At 37.8% G+C, this 24789-nt stretch overlaps 1 protein-coding gene across 1 annotated transcript in view; it reads left to right on the top strand.

The window, feature by feature from the left end:
• The window catches only part of b3glcta (beta 3-glucosyltransferase a), a 44090-nt gene that overhangs the window by 5237 nt on the left and 14064 nt on the right, over positions 1–24789 (top strand). The window contains exons 2-7 of the mRNA XM_025055224.1: positions 2467–2510; positions 10232–10271; positions 17007–17116; positions 21349–21425; positions 22312–22423; positions 24536–24672. Of these exons, the coding sequence (XP_024910992.1) occupies positions 2467–2510; positions 10232–10271; positions 17007–17116; positions 21349–21425; positions 22312–22423; positions 24536–24672 (520 nt within the window). The remainder of the gene's footprint in view (positions 1–2466; positions 2511–10231; positions 10272–17006; positions 17117–21348; positions 21426–22311; positions 22424–24535; positions 24673–24789) is intronic.

Raw genomic sequence — 24789 nt, 5'->3', positions numbered from 1 at the left:
GGGGAAACAACAGGGTTGATTATTCAGGTTGAGGGAACGACACAATGGAGGAGCTCCCATCGGAGCATCCTGACATGTTGTAGAACCCTCGCACTCTCTGCCTCCCCCTCTCCAGGGGTGAGGAAGAACAAAGATGTGAGGCCTGAGCACATGTAACAGGATGCAGTGTGAACTGGAACGTAATGTCGTCCCACAGGAAGCACTGTTTAAGGCCAATTGTTGCATTTTTAATACTGGCAGAAAACTGGTGCAGTGACGTGTCCTTACAGATGTCCACTGGAGCAGCTTCATGTATGAAAGGCATCAGCATCAGATGTGACGCCAGTCAGCTGATAAATAATTGTTTTGTGTTACAAACTGCAGGTAAACCTGCTCAGCCATTTTCTTTTTCTTTGTTGAAGGGGATTCGTTTTAAAGTATTGCTGTTTTGTTCCTAACAAGGAAGGTACTGATGGAGGTACTTTATATTACATTGCTACTTTATATTATATTTACATTAGATTAACCCCCTCTTGAGAATACACCACAATGACTTGGTGCCATGTGGGTGGTTCCTCTGGGGCTCAAACCCAGGACCCTCTGCATGTAAGGCAGATGTTTAAGCAGGAGTGACAACTGTAGAAACAACCCAATAAATCACCTTTATCAGGTGGTTTGTTCGTTTGTTCGTTCTTCATTCTTTCCAGATTTGTTTTAAACATTTAGCTTTCCTCAACATTATTAGCCACTTAGCTCAAAACATGCAACATTTTTCCCTCTGTAGACTTTGAGTAGATCCATCGGTCGTGATGCAAGACTGTTTACCTGGATAGAAAAGGTAAACGTTGGTATAAACATCTTAGTTAACCCATGTATATTATGCTGATCAGACATAAGAATTTATGGGGTCACATAAAACTATATTAAAGTGAATGATTGACCAACAGACCAGGCTGCGGTCGATTGGGAGAGAGTCTGAAGACTGTTGTATTTACTGTTGTCGACATTTGCTTCTTCAAATTGTTTGTCCACACAGCTGTCCTCAGGTCAGTTGTTTCTGTCATTTTAATAAAACAGCCACTGGATGTCAGATCTCTTCCATAATTCACCAAATCTCCTTGTGTTGATACCAGTTTGTTCAACGTCCCTGAAGTCTGAAACTGTTTGACTCAAACTTCATTTATTTCTCAAAGTTATTTTCCACGTTTCCATTGAAACACATAAAACAGTCTGATGAAACCAGGTCCAGGTCCTGCCATCTTTTTTTTACCTTTTCAATAAACTCCACAAAATTGAATAATTGAATTAGTTTCTCTCTCTGAGGTTCGTTCTCTGCTGTTCTCATCTAACACTTTCATGAAAGAAATTGAGTTTTTGAAGCAGGAGAACAAAGATCTGGGAGAATCTCTTTGAAGAGTCAGCGTAACATTGACCTTGATAATCAGTAGTTACTTATTTATTTTGTTTAGTTAAGGATCTACGATTTCTATTCCAGAAACTTGGAAACAATTGTGGAACATGTTGAGCCTTCTCCAGGAAATTGGACTGATTGGAGGTTTGGGGGGGGGCGGCGATCTTTATCATCCGTTCTTGTTGTAAAAAATAATTAGATTTTCACTGAGCTCATGGCATTTCTGCAGGCTTTAAATGGAGAAGTGTCCTGATGTTAATTTAGCTCCTTGAATAATTCACTGGCAGCGCTGAATAATATCTGGCCAAAAAATCTGCAGACAGGGTCATGAAGGGAAAGTCACACAGACCGTATCCCTGCTATAAAATACACTATGCACATCTATATGACTCCCTCTTAATTGATATTGTTCTACTGAAGCCTTTTCAGCTGACACGTTCTCAGAAAACACCCAGTTTCTGCTGCTTTTAGGTTTTAATGGGCTGTAGCTGAGCTTCGGAAGGAAAAAAAGTCCCACTGCTCTTCTGTTCTATCACCTAATTAAAGTCAGATTTAAAGCGGAGTGAAGCTTCAGCAGAGGCAGCACGGTTTAATAAAAGAAGGTGTACACATTTATTTGCAGTGGCGTTGCTGTTTTGGATGTATTGATTTGAATCCTGTGAATGTTTCTGGGAAGATTTTCTTGTCCACCGATCGATGACAACATAATTGGAAAGAATTTTGGGCTACACCGATTATAAACTGATAAATGTGTGGTGCAGCGCAGTGGCAGACCTTCAATACTCGGCCATAAGGAAGCGATGCTATTTGAGAACTCGTCTTTCTCTTCATGAGTTTACAGAAGCTTTCTATCACTTTGACAACTTAACAACAAAAAGATGTATGTTGTTGTTCAGTTGACAACAAAAAGATGTATGTTGTTGTTCAAGACAGGCGTTCAAAACTTCTTTGGATTCTTTTCTTCCCTCCATTTTTCTGCATTTTGGGATGTCTTATTTTACTTTTAATAATTTTTTTTTTCTGTATTTTATGAATGTGCTTCCTCTTGTGATGTAATCCTCTCTTTTTCCTCACAGTTCTCATGACCTTTGCTGCTGCTAGCTCAGGAACAGACACACAGGTAGGAAACTGTGTAATTCTCATTTCCTGTCAACACATTAGTCAGCCGCCAGCGCTGCGCCTCAGTTCCTTCAGTTCCTTCAGTTCTTGTTTTTCGTTTACTCCTCATTTCCTCCATCATAGCCTTAATTAACAGCTGAATTAGCCGTGGAAGTCAACAGTCGTGTCTTTCTGATGACTGATTGATCAGAAGTTTAATTTGCGCCGTCACTTTCTAAAGTGCACAATGATTCATTTCTGCTGCAATTTTAACACATCTGCAGTTGCAGCAGCATAAATAATTAATATGTTGAGTTGCTCCACTTCCTAATGGTGTGAGGAGATGTTGACAGTGTGCCTCCTGGCAGCAGCACTTATACTAGTGTTAGAGGAATGAGAAATTACTGTCTGACTTTTTGTGCTAGTGTTAGAGGACTGAGAAATTACTGTCTGACTTTTTTTTTTCTTTTACTGATGTCAGCTGCTTTTTTTTCCTTTAAAAAAATAATTGTTTGCATTTTCATCACAAGTTAATAGAATAGATAGAAAAACTACTTTTTTGTTCCCTTACAAGTAGAGTACATTATAAAACCAAAAAACCCTACTCTTGGCAATGGCCACAAAGGCAGTCGCCCTAGGCTGCCATCTGCTGGAGATGGTGGTGCTGAAAAATGACAATAGGCGCCTTAGACTGGAACCAACTCTGCATATTAGTAAAAAAAATGGAGCCAAATGGACCTGAGGCCAATCTCAACAGTTAGCTAACAATTAGCAACAGTTAGCTAAACATCTCAGGATTAAAGAGACACACCAACTAGCAACAGAAATGCTAGTCTCATTTTGCGCATTTGTTAAAGTTTGTTAAAAAAAATTCAATGTTATCGGTGTCACAAATTAATTATCGTAAGAAAACACATTCATTTGGATAGCCCCGATGGATTCCCATGAACACTGTGTCCTAGAGATATTTGTTTTCACCAGAACTTTTGTGCTGGTAAAGTAGAAAAAAAAGTCCTTGCACCAACAGTGTTGTTGAGTGCAAGGCTCAACATCGTTTTAACAACATAAAAATCTATTAACTTCAGAAAACTCTGGAGGCTCCATTTGTTTTCATGCTGCACAGAAATGAAAAAGGAACAGCTGCCTGTCAGACTAAGAACAGAGAAGATGTCAATGACATCCATTCAGAAGAAAAACCCATTGGTTGGAAGGAGATTTCTTTCAGATCTTCGAAATAACTAAAAAAAAAAACAGTCAAAACATTGCACTGAATGCATTACATGAAATGATGATTAATTTGTGGTACTATTTTGATGATAAACTCCATAACTATCATTATGCAAACCTATTTCTAATGTAACCACTATGACAAGAAGATAAAAAGTCCTTGTTCAGTTTTTAAACCTGATCAGGGCCAAAAAATAATAATAATAATAATACATACATCACCAATTGAACTGCAGTGCGTGCCATGTATTTGTCATGGATGCTTTTAGAAATTACCCAAATTCAACCCAAAATCTGTGTTCAAATCACCAGCCTTCTTTGTTACTCCCAGGAAAACTGCTAAAACTTTGTTTTTCTCTCTGTTTCACCTCCTCACCCCTTAGTTAAAAAATAGCATTAACAAATGGGAAAAGAATGCAGCTTTCTAGTTCATGAAAGTGTTCTGCTTTAGTTAGGGCGAGTCCTGATATTTCTATCAGGGTCATGGAGAGAGGCCCGGCACTTATTTACATCCAGGCTTTTTTTTTTTTTTTTTGCAGTGCGTGCTTATAAATGATTAGACTCTAAAATAAACTCATTAGGTTTAGTTTTTCAAAAAATAAACCAGAGGCTGAATACAGCAATTAATCACTGCTCTTTCCACTGAGGATTATCGACTCCCCAACAATCTGCCAAGGTTATGTATGTAGCACTGTGTCAGTTCCTTTTTAAAATCCTCCAAATTAAAATTACACTCCACATTAACTATAAAACAATTTAAAACGTACATTTCTGACGTTGTCGATTAAAAGCAAATTTTGCTACTTTGGAAAAAATCATATACACAATCATATACACGCATGTGCCTTTTACATCTGCTGCAAAACATGAGACGTCCAGAAGTATTTACCTGAAAATACACCTACGTATTATGTAAACTGTTTAACTGTGCTACTGTTTATGGCACAGTTGTGTTTTGCTGCTTCCTGTTTCAAACAAATAATGAAAACGTGTTGGGAAGCCCCCGCTTTGATCAATAGTGTAAACGCTGCTCTGGTTCCTGTGCTGTTTGATCTGTGCTGAACAACTTGGAGGTAGCTGTAAACAGGGCCGTTGTATTTTTCAGTTGTTGCCTTTGAACACTCTGTGGCTCGGTGATGCTCTTTTGTGTGCATCACCGAGCCACCTTCTCTCTTTGATGGCGGTCTGAAACCTCTGACGACTGGCGTCAGTTTGAACCCAGAACCCCTGGGAGAAGAGGCAACAGGCGAGGGACTGAGTGCAGCCTGATTATCCACCGCCCACAGACCTGATAAGTAGCCTAAAATACAAGTGTAGAACAAGACTGCTAATGTAAGCTGAAGTGTCTTGATCTTCTACACCCAGAGGATAAAGAAGAGTGAGGAGATGAGCACTATATAAGATATGATTAAAAAAAAATAATCTTCAAAGAGATCTGTAAGTCTGTTTATTTCAGTTGATATTTGAGGCAGGATTTTATCTGAAATACACAAAGACGTGTTAATAACTCTACAGAAAAAGGTTTGGTATGAAAAGTAGCTTTTAACACCAACACAAAGACCTGAAGTTCCAGGCATGGTTCATTTTAGAATTTATTCCAAAGCTTGGCATTGGCTTTGGGCCACTCATTCACTCCAATTGCTTTTAGTATAATAATAATATTTGAAAAACATCGACCTAATCATCAGGATTAAGAATCTACACAATCTGTATGGCACAGTTTTGCATTTTAGGATTTTCCACAGACGCCGGTCAGAGGAAGAGGGCGAGGAGAAGGTAAACAGAGGTGGTGTGGGTAGACGAGCAGCAACACTTTGACACTAATCTATATGATGGATTGGTTGTGGATTAGGACTAAATGGAAGCTCAAAGCTTGAGGTTACAGTAACTGTATGAAGGTACATCAACTGCCTTGTCTGGAATAATTAGCTCATTTTATATTTATTTTTTTGAATCAAATGATTTCTTCATTGTATCCCTTTGTCATAATATTGTGTCAAATCTAGCAAAAGAGTGTGACGGAACTATTTCTGTTAAAATTATCAGGTCAGATGTCGCCTTTACACCATAATTAAAAGACTGAAATAACAAAATGAAGTTGGGTGAAATCCTCGTTCTCTTTCTTTGCCTTTAAAAGAAACCTCATCTAAAAAGTTATAATAAATCATACCCAATTCTCTGAGTGTACAAATGAAATGAATAAGGTTTTTTTTTTGTTCACATAAACCTGAATTAACTAAATTAAAAAAGGCAGTCAGGGATAACAGAGCCTTCCTTCTGTCAACACTTCGTTTCTATTAGCAAAGAACAAGGGATACATTGAGACTCTGAGACTTTTTTTATTTCTAACTCATCCAACCCAGATGTAATGAATTCTTAAAGTTAAAATGACCTTCCTTTTTTTTACGTCATGAAAGTTGGAGGTATGAAAAAAAGGGACTTTAATTTACTCTGCTGCCCTTGATGCTAAGCAGTCATCTTTTCTGTTTTCAAGTGCATATAAAAAAGTCTTTGAAACAACACTCGAGTTGACACCAACCTCCACACTATGAAGTGTTCAACACTTCAGGTACTTAAGGTGCTCCAAGTCATTTCTGACAGCCAGCTTCTAGAACCATCTCACAGTTTTCCTTAACATGTCAAAATCCAAGAAAACTCCTGCCCTGCTGACTCACTGCTGTCATCAGTGAACTGAATGGTGACGTGACGTGACCTGACGGGTCACCTCACATCAGTGGAGCGTTTGTTCCCTCTCTGTATCCTCAGGGATTGAGCCGTGTGTGTGTGTGTGGAATTTTATATAAATGTCACAGTGTTGTCTCTGCTGCTGTCCTTGATGACATCACTTTCATATGAAGTGGCTGTAAATGTTTCTGGTAGTTTTTTGCACGTCCACAAGTGTTGAGAAGAAAAGCCTGTCTTCAGTGGTTCAGATACCAAAGGCACAATTCTTCCATCAGTCGGAGTCAAAGCTGAGCTGCCACAGATCAGACCATTGGGTGTCTGGTCCTTGTTCTTAATGAGAGGCAGATTGTCTCCTGATAGAATAGATCAGGACATTATTTGTGTTGAAAAAAAGCTGAAAACAATTCATCTTCAGGTAAAATAATGCTGGACCTGCCTGGAAATGGAGGCTGCTGCAGAATATTAAAGAGTGTGGCTCCACTAACAGAACAGGCTGCTGTCGCAGTCACACTCTTCTAAAGCATGTTTACATGTCTTACACTTAGCCTCAATTTGGAACTTTCTCTCTGTTTTCACAAGCTTTTAATGCATTACACTGAGCCTGCGCGATGTGAGCCAGATGTGCGATGGCGCTCTTCAGTTTAGCGTTGACAATACGACTCGCCATAAATAAGAAAATATTTAAGTTTTCCAAATTCCTGTGTCTTTCAGATTTCTTCGCTTCAATAGATTTCCTGCTTTTAGGTGCTCTCACACACTGAATAGCTGATGAAAACAAAATAATAAAGAAAAAGAACAAAGGAAAAAAAATATTTTTGTGCATGCTTTTGTTGAACAAAAGCCACATAACATGTTTTTTCCCTTGCTCTCAACAAAAAGAAAACAAAAACATCTTTTGAATTAAAGTATCTCTGGGGTGAGCCAAAATAAATAACATAAATTAATTAGTGTGTAAAATACTGCATAATTTTCCACTCCAATAACAGTAACTGGAGTAGAAGGGTCAATAAAAAAAGGAAAACATTAAAATAAAGAAAAAACCATCCACCCTCGGGGGTGAGCGACTCCCTCTACTGATCTCTGAGGGCAAGTGCTGAGCCAACAACACCATAGTTACACCATAGCAACAACAGAAAAAAGAATTCCGTGATGGCACCTCATGTAATTGGCAATTTAGTTTCAAAACTCACAAATCCTGCTCTGTATATGTTTGTAAAAGTAGAGGAGGAAATACTTTTACAACATCTTGTACCTTGATCTTCAAAACACCTACGAGAAACAGGAAAAATTATAAAGTGAAAATCCTTGCGATCCTAAGTATTTTCAGACCATTATGCCTTAATTGGCTCATGTTGTTTCTGCTACAGTGGGCAGTCACGCAGTCTGACCTTTAACACTGTAGAACACAGCCGTGCAAGTTATTAGACCTCGAAATTCACTTTACATATTAGTTGTACAGTTATGATGATCATAGCATTAAAGGCTCATTCACAGAGTACAGCTCTGTATGTACGTGACCAGGTCTGTGCTAAGAACAGTGGACCAGAGTTCAAGTATTTTTTTTTCTATTTTCATCCGACAGTCTCACGTTTCTGTTAACGTGGATTTTTATGGCTTGCCAAAAGCAATGACTTCTGTCCATTTGGTTTTTTTTTTTTTGTTTTTTTGTTTTCAAAAAAAAAATTTGGAAGTATTTTTTAAAACTACAATCACATTATAAGAAAAGCAGATAAATCGACATATTCAGAGATTTAAAAAAGTAATAATAAATAAATATATCAGTAGGCACTGGATCACTTTTGGACAAATCCAATCTGAACCTGTCGCCTGCTTTGTTTATTAACATCTGAAATTGTGTATATTTTGGTTTAAAAAAAAAATTTATAGACAGGTTTTATTCATATATAATTATAACGTACTGATTTTCAGCAGTTCTCTCTCCTGTCCGTAACATGATGTTACGCTGCCTGTTTTTGCCCTTCCGGTGCTTTCTCTCCTCCACTGAGAGAGTGATTACACAGACGTAGTGTGCGATAAGATGAGACAGAAACCTTGTGAGCATTACTAATGGCATTGAGTCCCATTAAGCTGATGTCTTCTTCCACTGATATGATTTTTGCCTGCCTTCGCATATATTTACCTCTCTCTTTGATCATGTGGAATAATAAGAGATCGAGTGTTCCAATAACAAATTATTCACACTACATTTTGTTTTATATTCAGTGAAAATCTGCTATTATTTTCACATTAGGATAATGTGCTTTGCTCGATGCTTGTCATTAAACTTGTAGAAGTTGGCATTTAAAACTGGAATGAGACGGGAGTAGAAAATTGGTAAATTAACTAAGTTTAATAATGTTTTATCTCTTCAGATTAAATGAGACATTAATATGTAGACAGTGTATTTCTCATTAGCAACACATCACCAGATCCTTTTTTATATCACTGAGGTTTTTTTTTCACCAAGACATTTTCCTGACTGTTGTTTTTAGCAAATCTGAAAAATGTTTTGAACTTATTAAAAAATGTAGCTTGGCCTGTTTAGCACATCATTACATTGTTACATAACTGCTGGCTAAATGTAACTGAAAAAAAAAACGAAGGCAAGAAGTTGCTTTAAAAACATACGCTTAAGGGAATATGTTGGCTGAAAAAAAAAACGGCTAAATTAGTAGAAGTACAAGAGTGAGCTAAAGTAAGCCACAAAATAGCTGAATATAAATTGTAGCTCAAAAACCCAGTAGTTAGACTAGGTAATTTAACTGTAAAAAAGATAGCTATGATGAAGCTAAAACCTAGCTAAAGATTTAAAAAATTTTAAGTAAATTGAGACATGGCTTAGAGTTCTCCGAAATTAGCTCAGGGCAAATACGATTTCTCTTACAAATAGCTACACTGACCAAAGTAAAGAAGTCCAAAACATTCTAAGATTCTAAAAACATTTAAGATAATAAAAAACTAAAAAAAATAAAGTGAAAAAAACTATGGGGCAGAAATTTTGAAACAAAATAAATCCAAAAAAGCAAATTTTGCCTAGAAATTAAGCATAGCCAATTGTTAAAGTCATTAAGACCAAAATAATAACATGGTTCAATGACAAGAAATGCAATCAATTCTCTTCTGAACAGATTTACTGGGGATTTACAATGTGCCTCAGTAAAAAAAAAAAAGAAAAGTCATTATTTCATATCCCCGACTGTGACACTGAGCACAGAGTAAATTTATGACTAGGTTCATCTTTCTGGAGGTGGGAACGGCTAGCCAAAGAAGTAACTTAGTCGAGAGAAAGTCGTAAATCAAAGAAAAGGCTTCCACTTGTCATCATCTGTTAATGCTCTGCCACTCTGGCTCTCCAGCTTTGGAAAACAGTTGGAATTCACACTTTCTTTTTTCTCCTGGGACTGATTTATTTCCTTTGTAAGGACAGGAGGTAAAAGTCAGCTCTTCAACGTATGCGTCACTTGTGACTGATTAACTGGCCACGCCGTGGTCGGTCTGTGAGCCTCAACAACTCAGAAGATAGAATAATGTTCAAAGATGTAATTGATCTAGAAGATCAGAGCTTGAAGTGTCCACTCGAAGGACCAGCAGGGCTAATCATGTCCTTTAATAACTCACATAAGTTTACACGCATTCTACTCAGTGTTAATTAGAGGTCACGATCATCAGGGACGTCTCAGTAATGTTTAGCTGTAACTCAGGGTCTGCTCACCAACCACTGTCTACATTTTACACTAAAACAAAAAAAAAATACTTTTCTGTCGTCTTTGTTTTCCCAGATTTTGTATCACCCTCTCACTCCCGTTCTCTGTCACTGTTTTTTTTTTTCAGAGCCAAGATGGTAGTCATGTCATCCACAGCAATCAACTGGGTAAGTCTGGATTTGGATTTATTTAAAGTTAATTAGGAGTTGGTAATTATGGTAATTGTTTTTCTGAAAACAAACTTGTTTAAGCTGCTAAAACTACCTCTCCTGTTGGCCATAGATATACATATATATATACATATATATAATGTGTAAAAAATATGATTTATAACTCAAGACACAAACACCCTTTAATGTCTTGAATATGTGTAAGTGTAAGATTATGAAGTTACTGGATATAAATTCTTCTTGTAACCCAAACTGAATGTTTATCCTGTGTGTCAGTCTGTCAGTCTGTTTAGTCAGTAGTAAAAAGTCCTCCCTGGACAAGTGGCCAGTTAATCATGTGACCGTATGACAACATATAAATCAATAAGACATTTGCAGTTGTGTTTTGAACTGTGGGTAGAAAACTTAGTTATAATGCAGAAAAGCTTCTCTGTGATTGAAGACACCACACAGTGGGTATATAAAATGCCTTAGACTGAATCAAAAAGCAAAAGTCTTTTGTGTTTGGAATTAAATCAGTGATTCATCCAGATGAATTATTTCTGGGGAACGTTCCGTTGTTGAAGAACTACGCACTAGCAGGATTAGCAGATGTAATCATTTGATAAGGCGTGGAATCTTAATAGCAAATGCTTCAAAATAAAGTTTGTAAAAGAAGCTTTGTCTGAAGTCTCCTTTCAGGAATCCACATCTTCAGAGCCACTCAGGACACAAACCAGCCTCCGTCTGCGATGATTCAACAGCAGCCAGGAATCATAACTAGAGAAAATAAAAAAAAAAGATCATTTATTTGCTGTTATTGCTTGAGAGAACTCATACAGCCACCGGCCTTTGAGATTTCCTGCAGCCGTCTAAGGACTGTAGAGACACTGTTTAGGACCTTTTCTTGTTGTTCATTCAACTGGGTCAATGCAGACGTACAAGAAAAAACTCATTATGCCTTCCTTTGGCAACACAGCACACAAGAAGAAGTATAAATAGATAGCTATCGGTGAAAAAGCCTGCGTTGGGCCACTGCCTTTGACACAGTAGAGCAGTACGGTCATTGTTTGTAGACATAATAAAAAAGTGACTCAGAAATAGACTTTTGCTGACATCATAAAGGAGACGCAGTGAGAGGAGAGGTACCTTTACTACGCAGGGATTCCAGCTCTGATAAAAAATGCTCTCTTTTAGAATAATGTGTAGTAAAAAACACTGCCATGTGGACTATTCCATCTATCAGGTGATTTTTCAACCAGAAGGCTGAGAACTAGTTCACATTCACCCCCTGTGTGTGTGCATTGGTTTTACTGGGGCTACACTGGCTTCATTATACAGTTCCCACCCAAGTGTGATCAGATAACACATGTGCATTATTCATTTTGATGTTAGTCTTTGTCTCTGTCCCAGACTTTTTTTTTCTTTGTGATTTCATTTCTCAAGTAGAATTGAGTTATTTTAGTGAACCAAAACTGAAAGGTTCTGGTAGAGGTTTCCTTTTTTGGACTTTATACTATGAAATTATATCAGTGCAGATAAAAAAAATAACTACAGACCAATTACAAAAAACAATTCTATAAAACCAGTGTGTATTAAGTGCTACAGTAGCCAACGCTGTTAATATTAATCGCTTTAACTTCCTGAATAATTGATGCTAACTGAGGTTTTTGGGGTCGCCTTCAGCTCATTAGACTTCAGCACCTTTTTCCACAGAGTCATGAACTGTAGAGAACGTCTAATTATCACAGGTTATTCTTCTCACCCCGTCTATAATGTGTTGGAGCTTTCATGTTATTTTTTTGTTTCTATGTGGGGAGAATTTTAATGAGTATTTGTTAGAGCTGAGAAATAGTTTTTCTCTATTTCGGTATCTATCTTCATACACCCACATCACACAATCTCCAATAAATTACTTTCATTTCTTTTATAGGCTGGCTGCCCAACAATATGAATATTATTAAACGGTTTGGTTTAAATTTGCTAGTGTTAAACTAATTGTTTAACGCAGTTGCCAAACGGACCAACAACTTTAGTTCATCTCAGACTTATTGTCAAGAGAACCCTTGTGGTCGACTTTGAAAGCCAACTTGTTGTAAAATATTTTTTTCTATATTTATATATGTACTGTATATATTTTGAAATACATATTCTTGTCCATTTTAGCCAAATTAGAGACATTAAATGTGATATAAATGCTAACATTTCCCACCACTAAACTCAATGCTCTGAAATACATTCCACAGCAGTACAGCAACAATTCAACCTAGTCTTAAAACACTCTTATAGCTCTGGAGTTTAGAACTAATATATATTTTCTTTTAAATTACCTTTAAAATAACATTATTTTCCATCCCTAACAAATAGGTTTGCCCCAAAAATGCCTAATATAGTAAACGCATCAGTGCTAACACATGTTGAAACACACGTACGTCTCCTTTTCTCTGCTGCTCTTCGTCCTCATCCGACGCTCTCGTTCTGTTCTCTCTGTGTTTTATGACACTGACCTTTACAGCAGCGAGCAGGAAGTTAAATACACCCTGTTCCCCATTGATCTTCTGTGAGCTAATCATAAGCTTGTATTAATATGAGAATAAGGCTGATAGGAAATCATTGCTGGCTGCATGACATACAGGCCTGTTCCACACTCAGTGATTGCACACGGGGAGGTAAATTATTTTTATGTGAATAAATCAGACTTTCAATGGTACAAAAAATGTGCCCATATTTAATTTAGACTTGATGATGAAGGTACAATATATTGGCTGTTAAATCCCTGTGCTGACTGGTCATGGTTAGTTTGATCAAAAAACTGCAAGACGATTCTGTTTGGTTGCAGGGAGAGAGAGAAGGTGTGGAGTAAAGGCTGATTCTGACTGGTCCTAGAGTCTGGGAGTTTGATGATGTGAGTCAGCAGAGTGTGGCTGGTTGTACACCGGTGAAATCAGGCTCTGGATGGTGGCACAGACCTGCCACGGAAAAGAACTATTGACATTTTCAGTTTTTAATCTGTTGGCGATGAAAGCTCTGGATCTGCCTTTAAGAGGTTTATACTCGTACTTGATTGGTTAAAGTTTCTCTCTTTTTAAGAGTCCGTCTGTCAGAGGCATGACAGGCGGGGCGCAACATGGGAGGACATTTATAAGGTTCAAGTGATGATGGCCAAATTAATTATAAATATGACTTTACTTGGTGTTAGTTCAGGATATTTGTTGGGGGGAAACTGATGCGTTTACAGGAAGTTCAGGACAGCGCTGCCCGGTGGCTGGCTTAAGTTGTAAAGTTCAGGAAAAAGAACAGAAGTTATCCAAGACAGTCCCTAAGAAAATAGGTCTCAGAAAATGAGCTTCTTCTCAGCACCTCTCCTGTTGAGAGTTATTCCAGGTTATGACGACCATCCATTCACCCATCCATCATCTACCACTTATTCCCTTCTCAGCTGTAAACCTGTGAGTGCAGAGTGCACCCTGGGTAGTTTGTCAGTCCATGGCAGAGGCCACATATAGAGACAGTCGGCCGTTCACACTCTCCTTCACACCTGCGGTCTGTTAACATTATCAGAACAGTCTCCTAATGAACACTAGTTAACACTAATATTATTGAAGTCGATAAACTGCTGTTTCCCCATTTTAATTTAATAATAAGGTGAAGAATTAATTAAAATCTGTGGTTGTTGCTGTGGTTTTTGTGTGTTTGACTTTGCGGCCTGACGAACTTAATACTCCTCATCTGTGGTTGTTGCTGTGGTTTTAACTGCTGTTATTTGTTAAACTGTGTGTGTTTGACTTTGCGGCCTGACGAACCCTGACCAACATTGACCAACAAGGGTGTGTGGTCAAACATTGGCGTGTGATAAAATCATACCATGGCTGCAGATGTGTCTGAGGGTGTTGAAGTGGTCTGTGTCAGTGAGGACATACCATGGCTGCAGATGTGTCTGAGAGTCAACTGTAAGGAAGTGTTGAAGTGGTCTGTGTCAGTGAGGACGGCAGCTGGAAAATTCAGGACCGTGGTGAGAGTTCTAGAGTCTGACTGCAGCATCCTTAATTATTCACATGCCTTGATGTACATCTATTATAGCTTGGCAATCTTTTTTTTTTTCTATTTTTGTTTTCAATATTTACGAGGTCTTTCAGTCTGAGTCTCCACAAAACTCGTTCTTTGTTCACCAGTTTTCCACAGACCAGATGTTGATGTCCTTAAAAACTCGAGATCAGAGAGATGAGCCCGAATTCTCCTCTTTTCATTTCGACCAATTTTTCAAGGCCAAAACGTCCTTTTTTGTACGGAGTGGCATCTTGTGAATAACCAAAGGAAGGAGGAGAAAAAATGAACAGGCACTCGGCTGCTGCAGCTGTTAGCTTTCATCAGCTTCAAATAAATAAACTCTTTTGTGCCGAGGGGAGCGGGGTTTTGCCTTTGAGACGTCACTGTCTTTCCTTTATAACTCAAACATTAGAATAGATGTTAGAGACATGGCATTATGTCCAAGTAATTGAGCACAATGAGATTATATTTCTAGGTGTTTTGACACAATTAACTGCTTTCATAACAGCTCTTTTATATTTAATTTATTGAATATTTTCACTGACTATATTTCATTCGTTAGAGCATATCTTTCATCCAGAAAGTTCCATCTCCATTTTGTTACTTCTTTAATCAAGTTTGTAGACGGTCGGTGTAATTCTTCATAAAACTGAAGTGTTTTACGTTTAGTATTTTCTCCGCCTGCAGAGCTGCTCAACAGTTCAAAGTTACCATGGAAAAAAAGTTCAGTGCAGAAGGACATTGTTTCAAATCTTTGTGGAATAATTAAATAAATGTAGACGCATCGATCTCTCTAACGAGGCCCAGGGGAGTGCTTTGAGGTGATTGTTACCTCAAAGAAAAGGACACCGGGATGATGGAGGTGATGGAAGAAGGGCACAGTCGCTGTGTTTCTCTTTTCCTTTTTCACTCCTTGTTTGATGATTAATCAATACCCATTAATGTGGAGGCCAGTGAGTAAATTCACTCTTAATTAGGTTGTGTGTTTGTTTTTTTTCTCTCCGTTGTGGTGGAGAACACAGTTTCCTCACAATGAGGGAGAGAAAAATGCCCTTGTGGATTTCCTGTTGGTCACTGATGCTTTTAATTATTGCCGAATCGCAGAAACATCAGTCAAGTGCTTCACCCAGTGTTACAGTGTGTGAAACAACCAATGCCACACGCTGACGCAGAATGGATGCACACGAGTCAGAGGTCCGTTTATTAGAGTTTGTTGATTGAAGAGCATTAATATTGTCATGTTAAAAATGTCATTTGTTCTATTCTAACTGGAGATTATAGATGTGGAAGCAGTGACTTCTTGTTAGTACAAAACTTTGACTTTTGTTTTCTTGTGGATGTTCTCAAGTGACGAGTTTAAATATATATTTGGTTCAGAGTCAGTTATTTTTCTTCTGAGCTCAAACTAACAAGAAACACTCCCTGGAAGAATCTGAATATGAAATTTGGGTTTTTTCTGGGTTTCTCAGGTTTAATGAATGGGACAAATAAAATATATACTCACAGTCAAAACTAAATTTGATTTTATTGTGAACGTTGAGATGTGAATTAGTGAAACTGCTCTAGCTATCTTTTTACATGTTAGATCTTGTTGTATTTGCTACTTTTTTCCTGGGGACTTTTTGGAAGCCCCTTTATGTAAAGATTCCTGCAGACTGGAGTAACAGGATGCTTTTGATGATTCCTGGGGTCTTTTTGAAGCCCCTTTATGTAAGGATTCCTGCAGACTGGAGTAACAGGATGGGCTGTGTCCACTGCTCTCTCTATAGCTTTGCAGTTCAGCTCCATTAGTGGATGTTGAAGAAACTTTTCTGCAGAGTCTCTGTAATGACTTGGTAAAACCCCCTGAGGATCTGTGGAGTCAGGGTAGAAAGTCATTAGATGCCTCAAAAGCCCACAGCAGTTTTGAGAGTGGGTAAAATCCTGAGCCTGTGAAAGTTGACTTGTGAAAGGAATTCACCTTCTCCACGAGTGGACCACAGATGGTCAGTGGGCCTGTGAGTGTCTGACTTTAATGTACTGTCAGTGAAGTTCAACCAGAAACTCCGGCTTTGGTTTATCCTTTACACATTCACATCATTAGCGTTTAGCTTGTAGCTCTTTCAACGTGTGCCTTTTAGGTACATCTGAGGAAGGTCACGTGTTGTTGTACAGACAAAGACATGCATTTTTTTTTTATTAACTTTTTATTTCTCCCCCCTCTGGTGCAGTTTTTATTGTACTGGCCGTGAGAGCTTCAGGGTTTATAGGAAATGTGTGTGTCATTCTCCACTGAGCTGTGTCACTATTACAGCTCCATAAATGGATTTTACATTAGGATGAACTGCAGCTCCGGCAGGTTCAATGACAAAGACTGGATCTAAACCTGTCCTGAGATTTTAAGTGGCAGTTTTTCTTGTCAACCTTGACTTTTGCAAATAGTAATAAGTCTAAGAATGGCTGTTTCCCTGCTCAGACAGATGTTCACGAAGAAGTCAACGATGAACACCCCCACTGACTTTTAATATTTCATTAAGTAGGACAGTAAAAGCCCTGACATTTACATAAGCCCTCTCTGTTAGCTGAATGACCCCTTGATACGCATGTTTTTATCACCGACCGCTGCTCCTATCCTGACACGCTTTCTGAAGGTCACGGACTGGGACGTTCATCAATTCCACAGTGGTCGAGGATTTTCAAATCTGTTCTATTTTTTTTTTCTTCCAGACCTGCACGAGGTTGTTTTCATCATCCAGAGTCAGAGCAACGCCTTCCATGTGATGCAGGCAGAAAGACAGAGAACAGATTTACTAAAGCAGGCACATGGCATCACAGAGGTAAGAGTCGAACCTTAGATGTACCAACAAAATCCCTTTTTTTGGCAATTGGCAAAACACATTAAAACCTGTGTACAGATACAAAAAACATATTTTGTAATTTGGGGAAATGTTGTTATTAGGTTTTTGAAAAAACCCTGATTTAGCAATCGCTAAAATCTGGGCTTAATAGAGGCAATTGTGGAAATTGTGTTTTTCAGATGAGACAAAATTTGATTTTTTTTTCTGGTCAAAACTGTGTGATCTTGGTTCAGACAAAAAAGAAAGAGGAATGTTACCATTCTCAAAGCTGGAGCCTGGGTAGACAAGAAGAAAATCTGAAGCAATCAGTTGCAGACCTTGATCTTGTTCTCTTGTTTTTCTTCCAACATAATAACCTGGAGCATAATATCACTGAAGAGCCGTAAAGAACTGTAGTGAATCTTACTGAGGTCTGAAAAAGGAGCTCGGTGAAAACCTCCGGGAAAACTGTGAACCGTAGATCAAGGTCCAATCCAGAAAACCATCAAAGTCTGACTTTGAAAAGAAGAAAGTTCTGGTACATTTCAAACTAACAATTAGTATGTTTTAGGTTATATACCTGTCATTTAAAATAGAAATATTAAACAACCTACATGTTGGCTCATTGTCCAACATATTATTCATCTTTATCTGTCTTGTACCTCACCCTGTGAGGTTTAGCCATAAGTTAAAGGTGATTCAACATTTTCAGTAAAAGTTTCTCACCCAGATCATCTATTTTCCTCTTTTAAATGCAGGAAAAAATAATAAACTATGTAAACCATTTTGTTTTTCAATTATTATTTCAGAGAGAGTTAGCCTGGAGTGCTCTAAAGTAGAGAATGAGCAGCAGCCAATTAAAAACACAATATGCAAATGTGCTGTTCCAGCCCCTCTAATAGCATGCATGTATTTCAGCAGATAATTTATAACCGGTAATTGTTCACACAGCAGACGTTAGAAGGCACTATATAACAGTGTCCTGCTTTGAATTCTGTTGATGGCTAACATTCATCAAACGTCAAGTGTTACTGAAACGTGTTACTGTATAAGTGAAAAGGCTGTGACTTTAAAATTAGAGGACTTTTTTGTTGCATACTTTACCGTAAAAAACACTTATTATTGTGGTAAACATACAGTAACTAAGATTACTTTTTTGCATCTATTTGTGGTTGGGTCAAAGTCCAGGTCGTGGTCCCTGGCTGGGCGACCTGTCGTATTTAGGTTCTGTGTATTTACAGAAAGGCTATGACGGCATTTTTGCTTTCAGAAAGATGTGATGACACTGAGTTCATATTTGTTTTTAACTGCATTTTTTGGACACTATTATTATTATTATTATTATTATTATTATTATTATTATTATTAGCCCCAGCAGATTAGACAGTCTCCATAAATATTGTATCCTGCTGTGTTTGAATTTCTGACTCCGGTCTGGTACTTTAATATCTGTTGCATGAGACAAAAAAAAAAAAACCCAGTCCAGTCCAGACTTGTAATCAGGGACAGTCCTCGTCGGTTGACAGCCTGTTGGAAAGATTTAAGACCAGTCTGGTGGTTGAGGAAAGTTGTCTTCACACAATCAGCACAAAACCTTGACTTTAGGTAATGTCTGAAAAGAAGTGGCGAGTGTGCTGACTGTATAGGTGTGTAACAAAGATGCCAACAGACGTACTGCAGTAGAACTGTAGTATTGAGAACATCTTCATTAGAGCAAAATAATCTGGCCTGTGGCCAGTCAGGCTGAATATAATAATTAAGAAGTAGAGCCGTGTTCCACCATTCAAATTCATTTTGCAACAGTTGGCGCCATTTTATGATAATTGAAGATCATTTTTAAACAGTGCACACATGCAGCTGTTTGTTATTGCCCTCAATTCATAATCCTGTCGAAAACACAAAAGGAGCAAATTACTGCCTTATTTACTTCATTTGTGCAAATAAAATTTTTATTTTTACCCCCTTCTTTATCCCATTTGGGTTGATCCACCACCAATTCTCCAAAGCTTCAAAAAAAAAAGCTTTCTTATAAAGACATCACGCTGAATGACCAGATATACTGTATAGCCTACATTATACTAATTCAAATGTCAGCTTTTATGTTTATCAAATGTCAGCTATTATGTAGAAAAATCCCACTTAAAAAGTAATAATTCAAATGTCAGCTTTTATGTTTATTTACATGTCTTTATTATGTAGAAAAATCCCACTTAAAAAACCCCATTCCAAACCGCCTTCACGTTTTTTATCTCACGTACCCCCTAGTGGACGCTTGCACACCGCAGGGGGCGCTCACAGATACCAAAAAATAACTCTGATGTTTGAAATGCAGAGGGTGGAAGTTTTGTTGTGTGTATGATGTCTGTGTATAATGACCATCAAATAGATAAAGCTGTTCCACAGACCAGGGACAGCATTTCCTGCCGTGGCAGAAGAATTACTTTTCAGATTACTGATCCGAGTTTTTTGTATAAACAACAAGAACATGCAGCTGTACAGTCACGCAGCTGTACGCAGTGTGACTAACTGACCAGTTAGACAGGGTTTGGTATCAGTAACATAAACACAGACTGTGTTATTATACTGTTAGAATTTTAATTTCACTCACTCCCAGTCCATGTCCTTCTAACAGGGACTGTAAAATAAAGATGGTGTCCAACAGGCTGGACTTTAACTGGAGATCTCCAAGGAGACCGTTCCCCCTGACTTCCTGCATGATGAGTGGACTGTGCAGTAATAAGCCACGGGGTCTTAACGCTTCGCTGCTTTGTTTACCTTGCATTGTGAGACCCTGACTGTCTCTTTCGCATCATTCCCTCTCACACACACACACACGCAGACACACACCTCATTCTCTGTTCTTTTTTGCTGAAACTCTTTTTTGGTGTGTGTTTGGTGGAGAGTTTGTTCACTGTTTATGTCCTGGAATTCTGCTGCGCATGTTTTCAGTGTCAATGTCTCTAAATGTTTAATCAAGTGTGGAACAAACAGCCCACATCCTCCGGTGTATTAAATAATAAAACACACACTGTATGTTAATGTCTGTGCCTTAAAGTCGTCCACGTTTCTAAAAAACCGAGGTCTGACACTGAATACATTATGGTTATAATTACAACAAAAACTTAAATTACAACAATTTTTTTTTTGTTTGTAGTATCTTTACACACATTTTTTGGGTGATTTCTGGCAGTGATTCATCCATACATTAACTGTATTTTGTTTTTGGGTTTTTTTTTTGTTTGTTTTTTTCACCAAGCTTCTCATTTATCAACCATGTAAAAAAGGGTCAACTCTGTCATAGTCATAAAAAGTCTTTAATTATCCAACACATCTTACCTGTTCTTAACTTCTTCTTAACCAACTGTTCTTAACTTGACCATATATGGTAGCAACAATGGCAACGAGGGCGAGCTCTGCTGAGCATGCAGTTCTGCAAATCTGGATAAGCCTTTCACAGTTGTCTTTTCTAGCTTGTCGTCGACGAGTACCTGACCTGAAACGCAATGATCATAGATGGATTCTGAAGTGTGAAAACAAACTGCTGCCTTACAAATACAAATACAAGGTGGTTCTATTTCACATGGTTTGTAGCAACTGAAATGTTTACCTATATGCAAAACACAAATCTTGTTAGTTTGTAAACTGGACAGATTTCATCACATCATCATAACCAAAGTGATACAGAATTGAATTAAGTGCAGAAACATCACCTTGTTCTCTGTGCGGTTAAAGGCTTGGCCTTGTAATCTGAGGGCTGTCGGTTTAAATCCTGACCTTGGCAGGACTGTTGTGTTGAGGGTGCTTCCCACCCTGATGTCACTACTAAAGGGCCTGTGTTAATCACCGGAGTATTTTCCAGAGGGTAATAATACAGTACTGTATCATGTCAGAGTGACAAGGCAGTCATGGAGTCGACCACGCTCCACAGCCTGGAGGACGAGTCGTTTTCATGTGTATCATTTGTTCCAATCGATCACACAGACCTTCAGCATGTGGGTAACAATTATCATCTGTGTGTGTGTGTGTGTGTGTGTGTGTGTATTGAACAGTAGAACAAGCCAATTCATTTGTATTGATTCAACCATAGACCCTGAGATACAAAGTGTTTTCCAGCCCCAGGTTTTTTGTTTTTTTTTTATCTCTGGCTCCGCTCTAATTGTCTCAGGGGTCGTCTTGCTGCTAATGAACAGTGAATAAAAAAAGTTTTCTGCTTTGTCTGGCATTTCTTTCAGAGACCACCGGTGGTTTCGTGTCTTCATACTTTATCAGATAATGAGGGAGACTGGAGCATCCTTCCGCTGCTGCCTGAGTAAGTGGTTCGTCTCTATCAGGTCCAATGTGATTAAACATGACGTCGTGCCGCGGTGAAACATGAGGGCGATTTAGGACTATTAGTTTACTGAGGTTTGGAGGTGACACATCACTCAGAGTCAATTACTATCACAATCACTGGTATTGATTTTTCTTAAATCAGAATAAATGCTTTCCTGTTCTGCTACTTACTGGAACAGTAAACCAATTACAGCTGGAACAGTAAACCAATTACAGCTGTCACCTAATGGTCTGAAGAGTTTAATGAGGAGAATTCAATGTCACAGCTTCCTCAGAAGACCAATGTTTCTAATTATTACTCTTGATGAAATTAGTATAAATGTCCCTTTAGTTCAAGAATAAACATTATTGAAAGCATACTATACATAATGAACCATTTTGTTATGGTCCTGGTTTGGGCAGAGTTGTGTGCTCACCCCTGCCCTCACCCCCGCGGGTGCAGCTCTTCCTCTCCTCTGAGCAGATGTGACTGTCGGGGTACTGTCGAGATTTCCTGTTCTCTAGAATGACTTTTCAGTAACTAACAGGTTTATAGGTTACAACCATAAAAAGAATTGACAAACGTCAAACATAAAAATGCTTTGTAAAAAATTAAAAATAAATTATTTGAGTTTTTGGCCATGGTTCTACATACATTTGTATTTATAGGACTGGAATAATATACATTTCAGCAGTATTTTTGTGTACATTTTTGAGTCCTGTCCATTTTTTTTTTTTTTTAAATAACTGCTGTATAGGGAACGGTCCGTCAGTGTGACAGACTGGACTGTATATCATGAAAAGACTGCATTTTCGTCGAGTTTGAGTTCTGAGGTAACGACCCTGTTTTTTAATTATACTTTATTTTTCCCTTGTGTTTCCAGGTTATCCCACTCCTTTGGCAAAAACTCTTCCTGGATTGTTTTTCTTGAGGAGGAAACAAATGTAAAGATGACAAAGCTCCTTCAAGTCCTCGCTAAATTTGACAAGAATAAGGTAAGAAAATAATGTTCACCTTAATGATAGCTGTGTACATGACACGCCACATACAACAGTGTTGGTAAAAACCTGTTTACAAACCATTAACACCTACAATAAAGAAGACAGTATCAGGTTGTTTTAATTTAAATTAATTTAATCAGGTCTGAATCACAGAAACAAAGCTATAAATGATCTGTTCTTAATTTGACCAGCTCTACGATCGCCGTGCTTTTGAACTGCTGAAATGCAAACAGGAAAAAAAAGTACAATTTACAGAAAAAAGTCTTATGCTGATATACATTTTAATAACACTGTCATTTTCTTTACCTGAGACTGAGCAGAGTTAAAGGTCTGGTTCTTGGAACAACACTTTTTGACTGGCAGGTGAAAAACACCCTGAAGCTCAGCTGTTGACAGCATTCAGTGACTTTTCTAACCCATTCAAGGTGAAAGTGTGAGGGCGAATGTGATTGGTCACCGCATGCGTCTGACAGCTGTATTGTTTAAAACAAGCTCAAATATGTTTCAGCGCAGGAGGTGCCACAGCCGCTGGTGATTTAAATTTGTATCATACATTACAGTCAGCCTCCATCTGTCCATTATCTACTACGTCAATGCTGACACCAGGTGATGGCTGCATATATATCATATATATATAATACAGTGGAATTCTTGAATTGAACCATAGGATATTCTGAAAAAAAATCACAGTTTTTATCTAAATTGAGAATAATGTACACAGATGTACTGTGATCTATCTATACCAGGGTGTAAAATATACGGCCCGTGGGCAAAAACCGGCCCACTAGGCTGTTCAATCTGGCCTACATTTTAAAAATACAAATAAAAAAAAATAAACAAACACTTAATGTTCAGGATATTTTTGTAATTAAACATTTTATTAAATATGAAGAAATTGTAATACTGTCGAATATACTTGTACTTCTTTGCATGAAAACAAAGGGGGAAAACATGGACTTATTGTCATTCACAGCTAATTAGGTTATAATTGTATGTTTCCGGCCCACTTGACATCTGATGAGGTTATATGCAGCTTTGACACCCTGATCTATACAGTATTCTTTGACATGTCTCATCATGTAACTGGCTGCAACAGAAAACTCACGTTTCTTCTTTTTGTATTTTGAGTTATTGGCACATGTTTAGTTTTTTCACAATTTTACAAATAATACATTTAATATCCACCATCCTTTGGTGTAGTATAATAACCACTACAGTACCACAGTAATACAATAATTAACACCCTAATGTCTACCAACCTGTTCCCCGAAGAGGAAGCAGCAACCGATCATTAGAACACAGCCCAAAGCACAGAGTGTTTAAAATCCACTCCACAAACTCAGAGACAAATGAAACACGGTAATTAATCCGAGTTGATTTACTAGAGGAGACATTAGTGACGTTCAGTTTGAACAGCGGGGCTCAAACCCTGCCTCTCTCACTGACACAAATATTTACAGTCATTAAACAGTCTTTTTTTTTTGTTCCCCAGGCGTCAATTTTCATTATTAATCTGAACCGGTGATTTATTTGGAGTTTGCAGAGGGATTGAAAACAGATCCCAACTTGTTGTTAGACTAGAGTCAGGTTACATCAACCATTTACACTGGCCCTGGTTACTGCTGTAACAGAAGTCCACCAAATATTAAGTGGGTCAGTGTATGAAACCTTCTAATAATAATGTCTCAGAAGTCTTGTAAACATCCAGATATTTACAAAAATCTTTATCCCTCAATCTTAAATCTTATCTTAAACATTTCAGTATCAAAGCTGCATGAAAAACTCTAGATGTTTTTATGTGATTTGATGACTTTGTCTTGAATAATAATGTTTAATTCTGATCATGATTAATCTGATTAAAAATGACGACTTGAATAATAATGTTTAATTCTGAACATGATTAATCTGATTAGCTATCCTGTGATTAGTCAAATTAAAAATTGTAATAATTTAGCAGGAATACTTTTGAGTTTTTGAAGTATTTTTCTTACAGTAAATTTTAAGTATTTATTTTAGGTCTTTTTATTATTAAACATTATAACACATCAATTAACTTAATACAACTTTTGATATTACATTGACCAGCGTGTCTGATTCCTCTGTCAGGAGTGGTTTCTGGGTAAGCCCCTCCACGACCAGGAGTCCACCATCATCCATCACTACGCGTTTGCAGAGAACCCCTCCATCTTCAAATACCCTGACTTTGCTGCTGCCTGGGCTTTAAGCATCCCTCTGGTCATTAGGTGAGAGTCGAACACCGAACTCATCCAGTTAATTCAAGTTTTCTATTTTAAAGGCAAGAATATTTTTTTCCTTTCCCTGCATATATTTTATCAGACGTTATTAAGAGTGAATTCATT

The sequence above is a fragment of the Cynoglossus semilaevis genome, chromosome 4 (genome assembly GCF_000523025.1).
Source record: "Cynoglossus semilaevis isolate Cse_v1.0 chromosome 4, Cse_v1.0, whole genome shotgun sequence".
Taxonomy (NCBI): Eukaryota; Metazoa; Chordata; class Actinopteri; order Pleuronectiformes; family Cynoglossidae; genus Cynoglossus; species Cynoglossus semilaevis.
Note: the sequence above shows the minus strand (reverse complement) of the source record. Positions and strands in the feature narration are given on the sequence as shown.